Source organism: Lemur catta, chromosome 6, assembly GCF_020740605.2.
Source record: "Lemur catta isolate mLemCat1 chromosome 6, mLemCat1.pri, whole genome shotgun sequence".
Lineage (NCBI taxonomy): Eukaryota > Metazoa > Chordata > Mammalia > Primates > Lemuridae > Lemur > Lemur catta.
The window spans coordinates 25,535,302-25,551,500 of NC_059133.1; the positions used below are offsets into that span (position 1 = coordinate 25,535,302).

The 16,199-nt window shown below is 31.5% G+C and overlaps 1 protein-coding gene and 1 pseudogene across 3 annotated transcripts in view; one reads left to right on the plus strand and one right to left on the minus strand.

Moving 5' to 3' along the window:
• Positions 1 to 16,199, plus strand: part of EEA1 (early endosome antigen 1) — a 102,767-nt gene that overhangs the window by 70,502 nt on the left and 16,066 nt on the right. For all 3 annotated transcript variants that reach the window (XM_045553253.1, XM_045553250.1, XM_045553252.1), the window contains 6 exons: positions 1,244 to 1,357; positions 3,624 to 3,779; positions 4,677 to 4,816; positions 11,671 to 12,001; positions 13,115 to 13,216; positions 14,977 to 15,171. In XM_045553253.1, the coding sequence (XP_045409209.1) occupies positions 1,244 to 1,357; positions 3,624 to 3,779; positions 4,677 to 4,816; positions 11,671 to 12,001; positions 13,115 to 13,216; positions 14,977 to 15,171 (1,038 nt within the window). The remainder of the gene's footprint in view (positions 1 to 1,243; positions 1,358 to 3,623; positions 3,780 to 4,676; positions 4,817 to 11,670; positions 12,002 to 13,114; positions 13,217 to 14,976; positions 15,172 to 16,199) is intronic.
• On the minus strand, positions 9,213 to 9,863 carry LOC123640235 (annotated as a pseudogene).

The following is a 16,199-nucleotide window of genomic DNA, read 5'->3' on the forward strand; positions in this document are numbered from 1 at the left end:
AGAGGGGCTGGCTATATGAACAGCCAGATTTTTTGCCCTCATCAGAAACATTTCTGAAATTAGGTAAACCAGTGGAGCTATTACTTAATCTCTCCCAAATTTTCTTTACACGTTACATGACTTTGGACGATATATCACATTATTTGAAACATACTGTATTAAAAGATCATGAGCAATTATCATGTGTTAAAATATTTCATGAATTTTTGGTTCCTCAGATAAAATAACATATTTTGCAGGTGACTTCTGCAAAAATATATTCTTTATAGTCTATGTTATACATTCTAAACAGTTAGTATAGATTTACTATGTATTGTTTAAAGTGTAGATATCTTTAGTCTTCACTTTTAATTCAATGTAAATGTATATATACCTTGATATAACTATTGTTTCAGTGAATAATTATTTCGTTATTGAGAGAGAATTCTTTGAGTTATTTCTTTCTGGTTAAAATGCCCCTGCAATGTAACTCTTAGATTTCTTATGTTCATTGATCCTCTCTTCAACCAGCTAAAAGAATATCACCCTCCCTCCCCATTTTACCCTTTTCTCCAAAAATTTTAAATATTTTTTTTTTTTTTACTTTTTGCTTTTCTTATTAGAGGTGAGTTGTACTAAAGTTATTAAAACACTTCAAACTGTTACTTTTGATAACAAGACAGATCTTTTTGTTTGTTTGATTTTGTGAAAGTATACTTATTTTTGAAAGCCTTGAATTTTTAGTATGTAATTTTTTGACTTTTTATGAACATCAAAAGTAAAACCTTTTAAGCAAGAAGTTATCAGGGAATACTGAATCTCACAAAGTAGTTCCAGTTGTCTTGCTGTTTTGAGTCCTTGAATTCTGACATTCTTGAGTATCTTTGGGGTCATTTTTTTTTTTGACATAGTTATTTACTTTATCAGAAAATGGTAGACTTCAGATATTCACTTCTGAAAAATACAGTGGCCCTTCTCAGTAAAAAAGTATACCTTTTCTTTCTTAGCAAAGGGTACTAAAGTGTTTTGGTGTCATACAGAGACAACATCTTTTCATTATGTTTATACAAACATTATTAGAAGTTTTCTCCCCTACTCATTCCTATTTGGAAGATTTTCACATAGATACTTTTCAATGTCTAAATCCTTATGTTTTTTGCCAAAGGACTTAATTTTAAATAGTTCAGTGACAAAAGCAATATGCATTCAATTAAGGGGAAATCAAAACTAAATGTGAATTAAATAATTTGTAATTTTTTTACAGATTAAAGCCAAAACCGAATTATTGCTATCAGCAGAAGCAGCAAAAACTGCTCAAAGAGCTGATCTTCAGAATCATTTGGACACAGCTCAAAATGCATTACAAGATAAGCAGCAGGTAGAGAACTTGATTGAATTTCATACCATAACCTAGTGCTTTGCTAGATATATAAATTGCAAATGTGTAAAAATGATACCCAGTTTTATATAATCTTACGATACACTCACTTATCCCCCTTAATTCCTTCATAATTCAGAACCAGTTGAGTAGTAAATGTAGGGGTCTGACATATGGAAGTAAAATAAAGTGTCAGCTTTGTTTTTGATAAAGCTCAACTGTGTGCACCTGTGGTTGGGCTTCCTAGTATTGTATTTCTCCCCTACCCTAGACCTTGCTGTGGAACTGAAACATTTACTCCTAATTTTTGAACTGTTGCCTCATCCCTTAAAGTGTCAATGATTGGGAAAGAGAAACGGACTTCTATACTAGTTTTTACTAGGTGGGCTGGGCCATGACACAGATGTATTAATACTTAGCACTTAGAAGCAGGAAAAGAGCTCTATGTATTTCATCTCAATTATGAGAGTTACTCCTTTTCTTGGGGGTAGGAGGAAGTGAGGGGCTGGAGGGAACACAGAAGTTACTTTTCTCAATACTTCTGATAGAATAGAAGCTTCCTACTTTTGTGTCAAGGTCAAAGTGCTGGTAGATTTTTCTTACCTTTTACCAGGTAGGAATTTTTAAAATTTACTTGTTATTCAAGGAGTAATACTAGTTATTGGTCCATTTTTAAAACACAATGAAGAAGTATGTCAAATTAACAAAAATAAAACTTTTCTTTATTTACCCTTTATACCAATCCCATTATTCTTCTAAGATGGAATGTTTGCTCTTAAATTTAGTATGTATCCTTCCAGACCTCTATAAGCATTGAACAAACATATATACACACACGTTTATATATGTATGTACACACACACTGATATTTTTCTTTTGTGCACATGGAATCACACTGTATATATAGTTCTGCAACTTGCTTTTTTACTTACAATATTGATAACACATCTGGAAACTATTTTCCAAGCATGAGATCAGTTAGAAATTATAATGGAAAAAAAATTTATAAGAATAACCACATAAAAGTTTAAAATTTGTCTGTCAAAAATATTTAAAAAATTCTAAAACAAATAGCAAAAGGATAAAACATTTTCTGGAATATGTCTGATGAAGTGTTCGTGTTCTTGTTATTTAAAGCACTTTTATATACGAAATAAGTGAACATACCACAAAGAGATCAAAACTATATTAGGAAATGTTCAAGTTTATTAATCATTAACTGCAAATTAAGACAATAATGGGACACATTTGCCCTTGTAGAAGAAAAGTGTGTTTGTATGTCTGTGTGTATGTTTAAATAGCAGCAGAAGGATTGGGAAAGGTGTCGAGTAACAAGCCACTTTAATACATTATTTGTGATATCCATTAATTCAGTATCTTGAGTGGGGGCAGGGATGGAGCTGCTTGGTAATATATTTTAAGAAATTTAGAAGTTTTTGTATTTCTTAGATCACTTACAGTCTTTTATCCTAAGGGAATAATCTTAGCTTTACAGATTCTGTTTGCATCTCTGTCAATAAATGTAGAAAATTTAATAGCAACCTGAGAATTTGAAGCAGGAGATTTGACTTAAAAATAGACTACATCAATAAAATGGAAATTTATGTAGTTGAATATAATGATATTTTTAAAATAATAAAAAGTTTCATGATGCATTGTTATGTAAAACCAAAGGAGGTTAAATTAAAATAGTATGTACAGTGAAATCCTGTTTTTATTTTAAATGTGCAAGGAAAAAATAGAAACTAATGTACAGAGAAGACTGAAAGGAAAGTTATCAAAACATTAACAGTGATTATTTAGAAGTAGTGGAATTACTAGTATTTTTTTCTTTCTGTGCAAGTGGATATTCAAATGAATTTAACAAGTATAGATGCAATCACTGTAATATTTTTTTAATATTATTTTTTAAAATCGTCTTGAACATGGAAATCATTTAATTGTGATGTAACAGTATTATTTTATTATTAATGTAGTTAATAGTCTCTTGTATCTTTCGGCTCCTAGGATAATGCTTCTTAGAAAAACATTGAAAATTTACTAAACTGTTATGCATATAAATTTAATATCTCAGACTATGCAAATTCAGGTCCTTTATGTTGGTAGATAAATATAGCCTCTAATGTATTATTAGATTTATCTGAGATCTTACTCCAAATACTTTCTCAAATAAAATCAGAGTTTTCAGTTTCACTTTGACCGAATATTTGGGCACCATGATATAGTAAATTTTACCAAAGTTTTCTTCAATTGTACTTTTCTGTAGGAGTTAAATAAGATCACTACTCAGTTGGATCAGGTCACTACAAAGTTACAAGACAAGCAAGAGCATTGCAGTCAGCTGGAAGGTCATCTTAAGGAATATAAAGAGAAACACCTCTCTTTAGAACAGAAAACTGAAGAGCTAGAAGGTCAAATTAAGGTTTGTATAAAAGAAGTTGAATTTAGCCATGTTTTTTGTTTCAGTGGCAGTGGAATCTGGTGACCTACGTGGAATTAAAGATTTTTAGCTAACAAAGAAAGTTGAATTTGTATATAGTTTTTAAAAAACCTTGTAATTTTTCATGTCTTAATTTTTAACTCCATCTTTATTTTAATTTCTTCATTAGTGGGTGGCTTTTATAAATGACAGTTAACATATATACTGATGCCATTGTTATGTGTGACTATTTCCAAGAGACAGCCAACCAGGGATCCACTCTATAATTATAAGGAACTTAACAATTTTTTATTGTTGTGAAGTCTCTTCTGTTCCTTATTCTTCTGTCTCCTTACCTCCTTATTCTAATATTATATTTCAGATATGGTAGACTTTTTCCATTTTAAAACTTTACATTTATACCCTTGTATTTTGCTTCTACTTTAATAATACATTGAAGCCATGGTAAACTGTATCTTACTTTGACTCAACTTCAAGTGAAAGTGTTGATTTACTAAAGAGATGAAATGATTAGACATATCAGAGGATTTGACTAGAGTTTTTTGTCTTTTAAATTAGAACTATCAGTTAAATAAAATTTCTCAAATATATATATATATGTATATATATATATATAGAACTTCTATATTCAGGTGATTCATATGTGTACAGTTGTAGAATCATGAGATGTGTATATGTATATATGTATGTATATACCAATATAATATGGGAGAATAATGGTTTCAGAATGTGTTTTTTTAATAACATATATTTTATGGTTATTTTCATGTATATGTCAATACCAATTTGAATATAAACAAAATGTTATATATTTAATAATAGATTGATTATTATTAATGCTGATAATTATAACACTGCCGTACTGTATTTCTTTCGTAGAAACTAGAAGCTGATACTCTTGAAGTCAAAGCAAGCAAGGAGCAAGCTTTGCAGGATCTACAACAGCAAAGACAGCTGAACACAGATTTAGAGCTTAGAGCCACAGAATTAAGTAAACAACTTGAAATGGAGAAAGAAATGTAAGCTAAATCATGTCACTTATAAATTAAGGGGGGAAATTATAAACTATTAAAATTTCCTTGAGATTTTAATTTTGGTATCACAGCTCATAAAGATTTATTAAATGTTTATTTTGCACTGATTTTATAAACTGCTGATGTTAACATAAATGAAAAACAAAGCCATTATAATATGGTTACAGTTAACTTCATAAGAAAGCATTGAAAACTTATTTTTAAAAAATTTGGGTCATCTAGTCTCTTTTCAATAATAATATGGTGCATATTTCTCTATGGTAAAGCATTTTTGAGTTCACAAATTTGAATAAATTAATGTAAAATTTAAAAATACAGGGATGTTTACATATATTACCCAACAGCAGTCAGGTTTCTGCTTTGTGGCACTGTACCAAGTAGGGAATGGATTCTTTTTTATAAGAAATGATCTTTTTCAGCTTTGTGATGCATTTTGGCAAATTATCTATGCTTATGAGCACAAGGGAAACACCAGAATCAGTTTACCTTTTTTTTTATTATTGAGGTAAAATTTACACAGTTAAATGCATAGATTTTACATATGCAATATGAGTTTTAATGATTGTATATTCTGTGTAACTATGCTTCTCCCACACCCCCATACTGATCATTGTCTCATGGAATTTCCTCGTGTACTTTTCTAGTCAATACCCTACTCTTTTCCTGTTCACAACCACAGTCTGTATAGCTTTATGGTATCAGGTATCAATCCTCCAACTTTATTCTTTTTCAAGATTGTCTTGACTCTTCAAAGTTCATTGCTTTTCCATATACATTTTAGTATTAACTTGTCCATTTCTACAAATAAAATTGTTGGTTTTTTATTGGAATTGCATTGAAACTGTAAACCAATTTGGGGAGAAGTGACATCTTAACAATAGTGAATCTCTAATCCACAGATGTGGCACATCTCTTCATCTGCTTAGGTCTTTTTCATTTTTAGAGATGGGATCTTGTTATATTGCCCAGGTTGGTCTTGAACTCCTGGCCTGAAGTGATTCTCCCACTTTAGCCTCCCAAGCAGCTGTGATTATGGCCACTGCACCTGGTGACTTAGGTCTTCTTTAATTTCTCTGAGCAGTATTTTGTTCTTTTAACATAGGACTCTTGCACACCTTTTGTTAAATTTATTCCTGCGTATTTTAGGTTTTTTAATGCTGTTGTAAATGGAAATGTTTTTTAAATTTAATTTTTCACTTGCTTGTGGCTAGTATAAAAATACAATTTTTATATATATTGGCTTTCCCTCCTTTAACCTTGCTAAATTCACTTTTTAGTTTTAATAGCTGTTTTGTAGAATTCTTGTGATTTTCTAAGACAATCATGTTATCTGTGAATAGAGACAAATTTATTTCTTCCTTTGAGTCCATAGGCTTTTTATGTCTTTTTCTTGAATTACTGCTGGCTGGAACTTCCAATTAAATTTGAATATAAATAGTAATAGCAGACATCCCTGTATTGTTTTTAATCTTAGGCAGGAAATATTAAATGTTTCATTTAAGTTTGAATTTAGCTGTAGGTTTTTCCTAGATCCCTTTTATCAGATTGAAGACATTCCCTTCTATACCTAGTTTTATTTTTTTTTAAATATTTCTTATCCTGCATATATGTTGAATTTTGTCAATTTTTTTCCTGCATCTACTGATATGACCGTATGAGTTTTCTCTTTTATTCTGTTAATATGGTCAATTACATTGATTGATTTTTCTAATATTAAACCAACCTTGTTTTCCTGGGGTAAATCCCACTTGATCATGCTATATTATCTTTTCATATATTGCTGTTTTTGATTTGAAAATACTTTGCTAAGAATTTTTCATATTCATGAATGGTCTGTAATGTTCTATTAATATCATGGTCAGGTTTTGGTATCAGACTTATGCTGGTCTTAAAAAGGAATTTGAGAAATATTTCTTCTTCCTTTCCTTTCTGAAATGAGATGTGTGAGATGGACGTTATTTATTTCTTAAATGTTTGATGGAATTCACCTGTGAACCAGCTGGGCCTGATGTTCTCTGTCTGGGTTGATTCATTTGGGATTCAATTTATTTAATAGCTACAGGGCTATTTGGATTTTCTAATTTTTTTCTTATGTCAGTTTTAATAATTTGTATCTTTCAAGAAATTTGTTTATTTCATCTAAACTTCAAATTTATTGGTATAATATTCATAATATTATACTTTAGAGTATACTGTAGTATCTGTAGTACTGTCCCCTTTTTGTTCTTAATAGTGGTAATCTGTCTCATCTTTTTCTTGATCAATCTAATTAGAGATTTATCCATTTTATCAAACTTTTATAAAAAGCTTTTGATTTAATTGATTTTATTTGTCAATTTTTATTTCATTTATTTCTCCTTGTATCTTTATTTCCTTCTTTAAACTTATTTTGTGTTTAGTTTGTTCTTTTTAAAATAGCTTTTTAATGTGACCACTTCCCTATGTCTGTACATTTAATGGTGTCTGTTTCTTTTTCTCAGTTTCTCACTTCCTTTTCATTTGTCCATGCTAGATGTCAGATTTCTGCAGATAATAGTTATATGCCTTATTCTAATAAAATCAGTATATTATGATAGTTTTTCAAGAGTGGAATAAATTATCTTGAAGGAGGATACGTTTTTCTAATTTGCACTAAAGTGCTCAGAGGACTCTTGGCAGCCCTGAGTATAAGGGTAGATTTGTTTAGATGATATTTATACTTATAAGATTTATTAGTATATGAAATTTCAAATGTCTCGGTGAAAGAGGGAATATGTGCTTCTGGATACATCCTCGTATAGCCATAAAAGTATTGAGCTGCAGCATCATTCCTTCACTCTCACGGTAGAATTAGTCTCTTGCTCAGCTTGTTCTTGATATTGATGTTGGATTGGGTCCTGCCATGAGGTACTCAATAGACACGTCATTCGCTAGAATTTTGATGGATAAAAGTCAGTTCCACCCCATTCATTTGAATGTCTTCATGGGAGGGGTGTGACTGGTTACGTGCAAGCACATTTTGTCTTTAAACACCAAATAGGCCACTCAGACAGAGGTGATGGACTGGACTTGTGTCAAGGGGATGAAGACTCTTGACTCTTCCAGTAGCAAAGGTGGAGATACGCGGCTGCAGCAAGTACCCATCAGGGAGGTGAAATAAAACATGTTAGAGTTGATGATTAACTTATTTCATGCTTTCATGGGTTTCATCCTTGTTTTGAGATGTGATGGTTAATATTTTCTAATTCTCATATCTAGTAAATTGAGTCCTGATACTTTAAATTAGAGGATATAGAGGTGCATTTTGTACCTCAAGTGGCATTCCTTCTCACTGTAGTTGCCAGCCGATAGATATTTGATGAACATATTTAATCCTTTATACCACCCACCGCATGGTTCATCATCACCTCTGGAATCCAGTCATCAGTCTGTGAAGATCACTTCTCAGTTGGTTCTTATTCTCTTCCCCCACAGCCCGTTTAGGATCAATGGTTCTTTCCATTTCCTATGGACCCAATGGAAATGGGCCCATTTTCATTCTGTGTTCTAATCTCATGGTTCAGAAATCACTGAGGCTCCCACATCATATTGGGGTAGGAAGACCTTTTAGACTAAGATCTTTTTTGCCTATGTACTTCATGCAAACATTTTTCCTCAGAGTCTTCTGACATTTCTAGAGTACTACCTGGGAAAGGAGGGCTGGGTCTCTTCTGCTCTTACATCACAGAAACGTTATCAGGGGTTTGACTAAACCCCACTCATGAGCCTAGGGCTCAGGCAGAATATCAGGGTACAGGGCTTCCTTTTCTTAGGGCCCACCTACATCTATGCACTCAACTTTTCTGTTCCATGTTACAATGTATTTTCATTACTCTACAATTTAATGTATTTTCTAATTTTCTTTGTGATTTCTTCTTTAATGCATGGGTTATTATTTTTCTAATAAAAAATTGTATTTACTTAGAAGCATTCAGAATGTCAACAAAACAGCTGCAACTGTTTTTTTTTTTTTTGCAATTACAGAGTGGTTTTCAGTTAGCAGAACAATTATTTCATAGAAGCTGCATCAGAGATAACTGAAGATGAAAAAACTTCCATCCCCATATATAACTAATTTATGCTGTGCACCAACAAGAACCTGCTTTAAATTTCCATGCCAATTTACAGCCCCCATACTGTACAGGCAAGGTTAGTGGCTATTGGAAATACCACCAGGACAGGGCTAGCTAGCTAAAGACACATTCAGTAGTGTGTTAACTATAGAAAAAAAGACACCATACAGTTTAAAAACAACTCTTACACATCCTTACATTTCAATGTTTTTCTTTAAAAGGAGTGAGTTGTGTGCAGGGCGGGTTACATGTTTTATAGACAAGAAAAAAAAAACTGCGCTAGAACCAACTTATATAACTTCATCATCATCATCTTTATCTTCATCTTCTTCATCATCCTCCTCCTCTTCATCCTCTTATCTTCCTCATCGTCCTCATCTTCCTTCTTTTTCTTGCTTTTTCCAGCCTTGCTAGCTCCCTTTTTTTGTTGTATCAGGCTTTCCTTTAGTTCGGTATACATAAACATCCTTTTCATATCTGTCCTTCAGCTTTGCAGCCTTTTCATAAGGCTGCTTGCCATCTGCAGCAGTGACATTCCACATCTCTCCCAGTTTCTTTGCAACATCACTAACGGATAGGCCAGCATGTTCTCCTTTGATTTTAGGGCGATACTCATAACAGAACATGAAAAAGGCTGAAGGAGGCCTCTTGGGTGCTTTGGGATCCTTGAACTTCTTTTTTGTTTCCCTTTTGGGAGGGATATAGGTTTTCATTTCTCCTTCATAACAGGCCTTGTGGGCCTTTGCCATGTCTTCAAACTTTCCTTTCTCTTTAGCAGACATGGTCTTCCACTTCTCTGAGCACTTCTTAGAAAACTCTGAGAAGTTAACCAAAGCATCTGGGTGCTTCTTCTTGTGCTCCTCCCAGCAAGTTTGCACAAAGAATGCGTATGATGACATTTTGCCTCTCAGCTTCTTAGGATCTTCTTTGCCCACGTTTAGTTATTTTTCCTTAGTGAGTTACAGAGTTGCCCAGTGCCTGTGTGGCTCTCACTTGCCCCGGCGCCGTCTCTGTGGAGCTCGGTGTACCGCAATGGCTGTGAGAATGGAGCCAGACGCACTGCATGGGTTATTTAGAAGTATGTTTGCTTTCCAGATGAATATATTATTGTTATTGATTTACAATTCCATGGTGGTAAGAGAATATGCTTGGTAAAATTCAAACTTTTGAAACTGAGTCTTATCTAAGGCCCAGCATATGCTTTATCTTAGATAATCTGTGTGCACATGTATCTACTCTGTCTTGTTGGGTGGAGTGTTCTATTAAAAAACAATTAGGTCAGGTGGTTGATAATGCTGCTCTTATCTTCTATATCCTTGCCAATTTTTCCCTCTGGTTATTCTATCAGTTTCTGAGAGAGGGATGTTATAATTTCTGACTATGATTATGGATTGTGTTTATTTCTTCCTTTAGTTACTTAAAAAAATTTTATAGTGACTATGTAAGCCTTTATTTTTGTTTTGCCTTCTTTGATTCACATATTCTTATGATTTTATAATTAATTTTGGGAAAGTTAAGTAGCATAAGGAATAAATACATCGAGTCCTAATTTTAGGGTTGCTTCACAGGGATTTTAACTATATTAAAAAGGTAAAATAATATTAGTGTAATGACTTTTCTACCTAGACTTTTAAAAATCAAGGCGGTGTATGGTACCCCATGAACCTACTAAACTTTAGCATCTTTTCTAGCTATTTTTTTTTTTTAAAGTAAAAGCATGTTTCTGGGACTAAACATTGTTTTATAAAATTTCAAGGTATAATTACAGTTTTGGTATTGTATTAATACTTGACTTCAAATATGTGACTAGTATATCTTTTAACAACCTCTCTTTAACATATTGTTGAATTTATTCTGGTTATAAATGTATGCTGATCACATTGGAAATAATGTACATTCTAGAAATATTATTACTTTGCTTGACTTTAAAAAAGTGCTTGATAATTAATGTGTGTGGGGTTTTGCTGTGTAATATGCATAACTTAATTTCTTTTATGAAAACAATAAAAGTCTATAGTTAGTTTTCCTAAAGCTATATCTTCATTTCTTCATTCTTTTAGCTTATTCATTCAGGTGTAAAAAACCTACGTGAAGGGACAAATGATAACAAATCTCCTGTATAATTGGCTAGATTCTAGGATTAAAGTAAATCATTTGTCTTTGCTCTGTATTTGAAATGAAATATTTGTTTTATTTTTTCACTTTATTTTTTCCTGAGTTGACCTTAAGTGTTTTGAAGTTTAAGACCTATCAAACACATGATGTGTCTTATGTTCTCAAGGGAAGAGAAAAAGTTCTTTATGTGCTTGGGAATATGTTCTTTAGGGTATGTGGAAAAACTTTTCTGGCTGTTACAGACTAGAGGGTCTGTTACCGCAGAGTTTTCTTTGGGGATCTGTTGTCGTGGACAAGACTGGATTAAGTCAGGACACTTAGATGGTTTTGGCTTCACTGCTAACTGATCTGACGTGAGAAAAATCATCTATATCTGTTCAATGATCAGATCATATATTCTGAAGCATTTTTCAGTTGTGTGATTTTATGAAATTAAATTATTTTTACTTCCAAACTATACAGAAAACTTCCAAAACTCAATAATTGTTTATGATTAATTTTGTCTTTTTTTAAATTAAAAAAAATTTTTTTCTTTCACATTTTACATGAGGAATGTTTATGATTAATTTTGAATGGTAAATTAGGAATGGCAAATTATGCATTATTTTAAAAAATTGTTTCTTAAATATTTAGAGTATCGAGTGCAAAATTGGATCTACAGAAAAAATCTGAGGCCCTTGAAAATAGCAAGCAAATGCTTACAAAGCAAGAGCAAGAAAATCTAATCCTGAAACAAGAATTTGAAAATTTAAGTCAAGATTCAAAGATGCAGCAAAAGGAATTGAATAACAGAATTCAAACAACAGTAACAGAACTACAGAAAGTGAAGACAGAGAAAGAAACTTTAATGACAGAGCTTTCTACAGTAAAAGAGAAGTTATCAAAAGTTTCTGATTCTTTGAAAAACTCCAAAAGTGAATTTGAAAAGGAGAATCAGAAAGGAAAAGCTGCTATATTAGATTTGGTTAGTAGTTTACATCTACTTTCTTAGGTAGAAGTGATTATTTTATTTAAAATGTACTGATTTTTCTGCTTAATTCACTGTTGATTTTTCATCCTACATTTAAATGATTTAAAATAGTTCTCATGAGGAAAGGAATTGGAATAGCCCAAGATAAAGGTGTATGTGTGTATTTATGTATGTGCACAATTTTCTAAAGGCCAAGGATATTTTCAGTTGAATATAGCAATCTTTCTCTGTTGCTGGTATAATGCTAGATTTGTCAGAGAATGCAGCATGTTTGTTCTTGGGGACATTTCCACAGAGACTACAACTACTAGTTGAAACATTATTCACTTGCCTGAAAAAAAGGAAAAAAAGACCAGAAATATCTTAATGACACTTTTAACTCTGGATACGTAAACTTTCTGATTCTTTATTGAATATTCTAAAACTCCAGATAATACCATGTTTAGAGATACCATAAAATGTATTTAAACTGTAAAGAAAAAAAGTCAGAGTCTCAGGAAATGTTTAAAGGGGAATGTATTCTCAAAAATATTTTAATCCAGAATAACAAAGTAGCTGGAAAAATATTATAAAACTCTTCTGTTCTCAATACAAAGGTAAGTAAAATTGTTTAGTAGTATTAAAAATTATGAAATATTAGTAGGTTACCTTTATGTTCCTTTCTGTTTGGAGAAAACATTTTCTATCTGTACACCTTTCCTCTTGAGTTATATGTGATTTTTTTTTTAATTTATTGTTTTAATATTTTCTAAGTTTCTTCCATTTTCTTGAAGCCCATTGTTCTATTTTTAAAATAAGTTAATTATGATGAATTTTGTGACATAAAAGTGTGGTTTCCAAAGTGTTCTAAAATATTATCTAAATATTGTTTAAAATATTTTATTTGACTGTTGGTTGATGATAGAAACCCTTAACATTTTCTTGTCCTTCCCCCTTTACTTCTATATTTGCCTATATTTTTCATTGAAATGGATGATTTTATCCCATCTTAGCTCATCGATAATTTTAATTTATTTCATTGTATGTATCTTACTAAGCTTGTAAATCACACTTCTTAAGGTTGTTACAAATATTTTCTATGAAATGTAGTTTCCTTTTTTTTTTTAGGAAAAAACTTGCAAAGAATTAAAGTGTCAACTTCAAGTACAGACGGAAAGTACACTTAAGGAACAGAATGAACTGAAAAAATCACTTGAAAAAGAGAAGGAGGTAAGATTTCTTTTTCTGTAACATAAAATATGTAAAGCATAAAGACTTTAATATTTTCAAAATATTTTCACATTGATACTTAGGTCAAAGGAAGGTTTATTTCTCTGAAATGTAATGGATCAGATACATAGCTTAAAATTGTTACTTGTCTTCTACCTACTATTAAAAAGATTTAAGCTAGTTTATAATAAAAGGCTTAAATAAAGGAATATAATGAATAAAGGTAGAAAATCTAGCCAGCTGCCTATAGAGTTATAATTAGATTATCTAGGTTAAAGAAAATTGTTAGGGTTGAAAAAAGTCTTAATAGGCTTTCCAAAGAAATGACCTTTTTAGGGCTCTATTTCACAGACATTTATATTAATGGTGTATTTGATAATGGTTGTATAACAACCAAGAGGTTTTTCTGTGGTTAATGTTTCTGTTGCTCTCTAGGAAAAACATACAAGCAAATGAGTAAGTAAATGAGTGTTACTCTCTGAAGATGTACCTGTTAGCAGCTAGAGTCCAGGCATGCAGCTTTATCAAGGCAGAGAATGTGATTTGATAAAGCAGCAAAGCATAGTCCTGACAAGAGTTTCATGTGACTGTATTCTGGTTGTTGATTGAAAGAAGACTCTTGTGCTGTAGATGCCAGCCATGTAAGTGGCAAAATTGTGTTGGCTTAGTGCCCAAGCTCTGAATTGAGATTGTTCAAATTTATATTCTGGCTATGCCATTAATTAGCTTTGCCATTTTGCCATGTCTTAGACGGATTACTTAATCTCTGTGCTTCAGTTTCCTCAGCAATAAAACGGGGCCAATAGTAGAATCTATGTCATAGAGTTATTGTGAGAAATAAATGGGTTAATATATTTAAAGTACTCGGAATACTGACTATATCAAAGTAAATGTTCATATGCTAGTTATTATTTTATTATTGGTTTTCATAACATAATCATCCTTATTGACCCTGACTCCTGTTTTGCATAAAATATTTTGCCATGTATTATAGATAAGCTGAGATATCTGTGGATAGTACTGAAACTTTTTCAAAAGTCACTTTGAATGTGGTCAAATGTAATGCTAGGTTCTTAATAGGATATGCATAAAACATGAAAACATGACTTTGGCTAGAGAGGCAAGAGGTAGTACTGGTTCATTTTGGCCACAGAGGAACCTCATTGTGACTTCTGTAGGATGTCTAATTTTGAACAGAAGTATCCTAATGGATTGTATAATAAAAACAAGATAGTAGCAAAATAAGCCTCAGATCTCTAAATGAGGTAACTATTGTGCACTGTACTTTAGTGTCATCAGACAGATAATAAATGTATTTGCCAAAAGTGATTTAGTTTTATAATAGTTAATATAGAGCTATTCTTTCTGATTAACTGTGGCCAATAGGCTCAGCGACATTTGAGAATATTCTGGAAAGACAGTAGACATCCAGTGTAGACATTGATGTTGACATTCCTGTTTTCTATGACATAAGGGAATACTAATCTAGTTCATTTAGAAACTCTATCTAAATATACTGTTATAAGTTGAAAAGAAAGATGGAATTAAACAAATAATGAAAATTAATCTAGTACCTAATAGCAAATGATGTCAGTTATGAAAGCAATATGAGGGCAGGGATTTTTGTCTTTGGTAACTACTAATTATTTGTGGCCAACAGCCTTAGTAATTCCTTCCTAAAATAGTACCTGGCATGTAGTACTCAATCAATGTCTTTAGAATAAATAAATGAATACTAACCAGATTTTATTTTTTTTTAGACTTCTCATCAGTTGAAGTTGAAACTGAATTCAATGCAAGAACAAATCACACAGGCCCAGAGTACTTTAAAACAAAAGGAAAAAGAAGAGCAACAACTTCAGGGAAACATAAATGAGCTCAAGCAATTGACTGAACAGAAGAAAAAGCAAATTGAAGCACTCCAAGGAGAGGTTAAAATTGCTGTTTCACAGAAGGTAGTGATATGATATTTGTTTACTTTTTATGGGAAGAAAAACCTGGCAGTTAAGATAGTAATATGATTAACACAGATGAGTTACAACACAGAAAAGTTAGTATAAGCTAATAATTTTTCTAAGTTTAATATATGAGAACATTTGATTATATGATTAAATATCTAAGTATGGATTTCCATTTATTATAACCATATTTTCAGATAATAAATCATCCTTATTAAGGAAAAATAATCAAGAATAAAAATCACAAAGTAGAATATATTAAAAATATTCAGTAGAGTCAGATTTCATATAGTTATAATTGTTTATTCTTTTAAGTTACATCATAATGATTTCCATTTCTAAACCTATTCTAATTTATTATTGAGCATCTGTTTTTTGTTATTAAATATGTTTTAATTTTTGTCTAGACCAAAGCTTAGTAAAAATGGATTGTACTTAATACAAAACATTTGAACAAAATGAGTTTTCCCTCCACTGTTGGTATGTCCGTATTATTAATAATTGGTCCATGGAGAAGACAGCAGTAGAATCCCTGGTATATACCATAAATATGTCATGCCATTAAGAGTTGGATGTCACACTACTAGAGTTAAAAGAACATAAATGAAAACAACCACAAATATACATTTTATGTTGACTAGTGTTTTTGTAACTATTACTATGCTACTTTACAAAAGAGTAGTTTTCTAATAATACAAGCAAGAGTAGACAAATTTGTCTATCCTTTTGTTTGTGGTATATATAACCAAAAGTCGGCATGTAATTGTCACAGAGCACATTTTGTTGCATACTTTGATATCTTGAGCTCACTTTTTTCAAAATTTACTTGTCTTGTATCCAAATATTTCTGAGGTTTTCATCTCTATAATATCAAAACTTAGTGAAATAAAAAATACAACTATTTTCAGTATATTTTCTTTTGTTATTAAATTATTAGTGACAATAACATTTCTTCCAGATTTATGATTAATATTTGTTGCTTATGTAATTGGCCCTCTGTTTTTGCAGCTTCAGATCACAGTTGG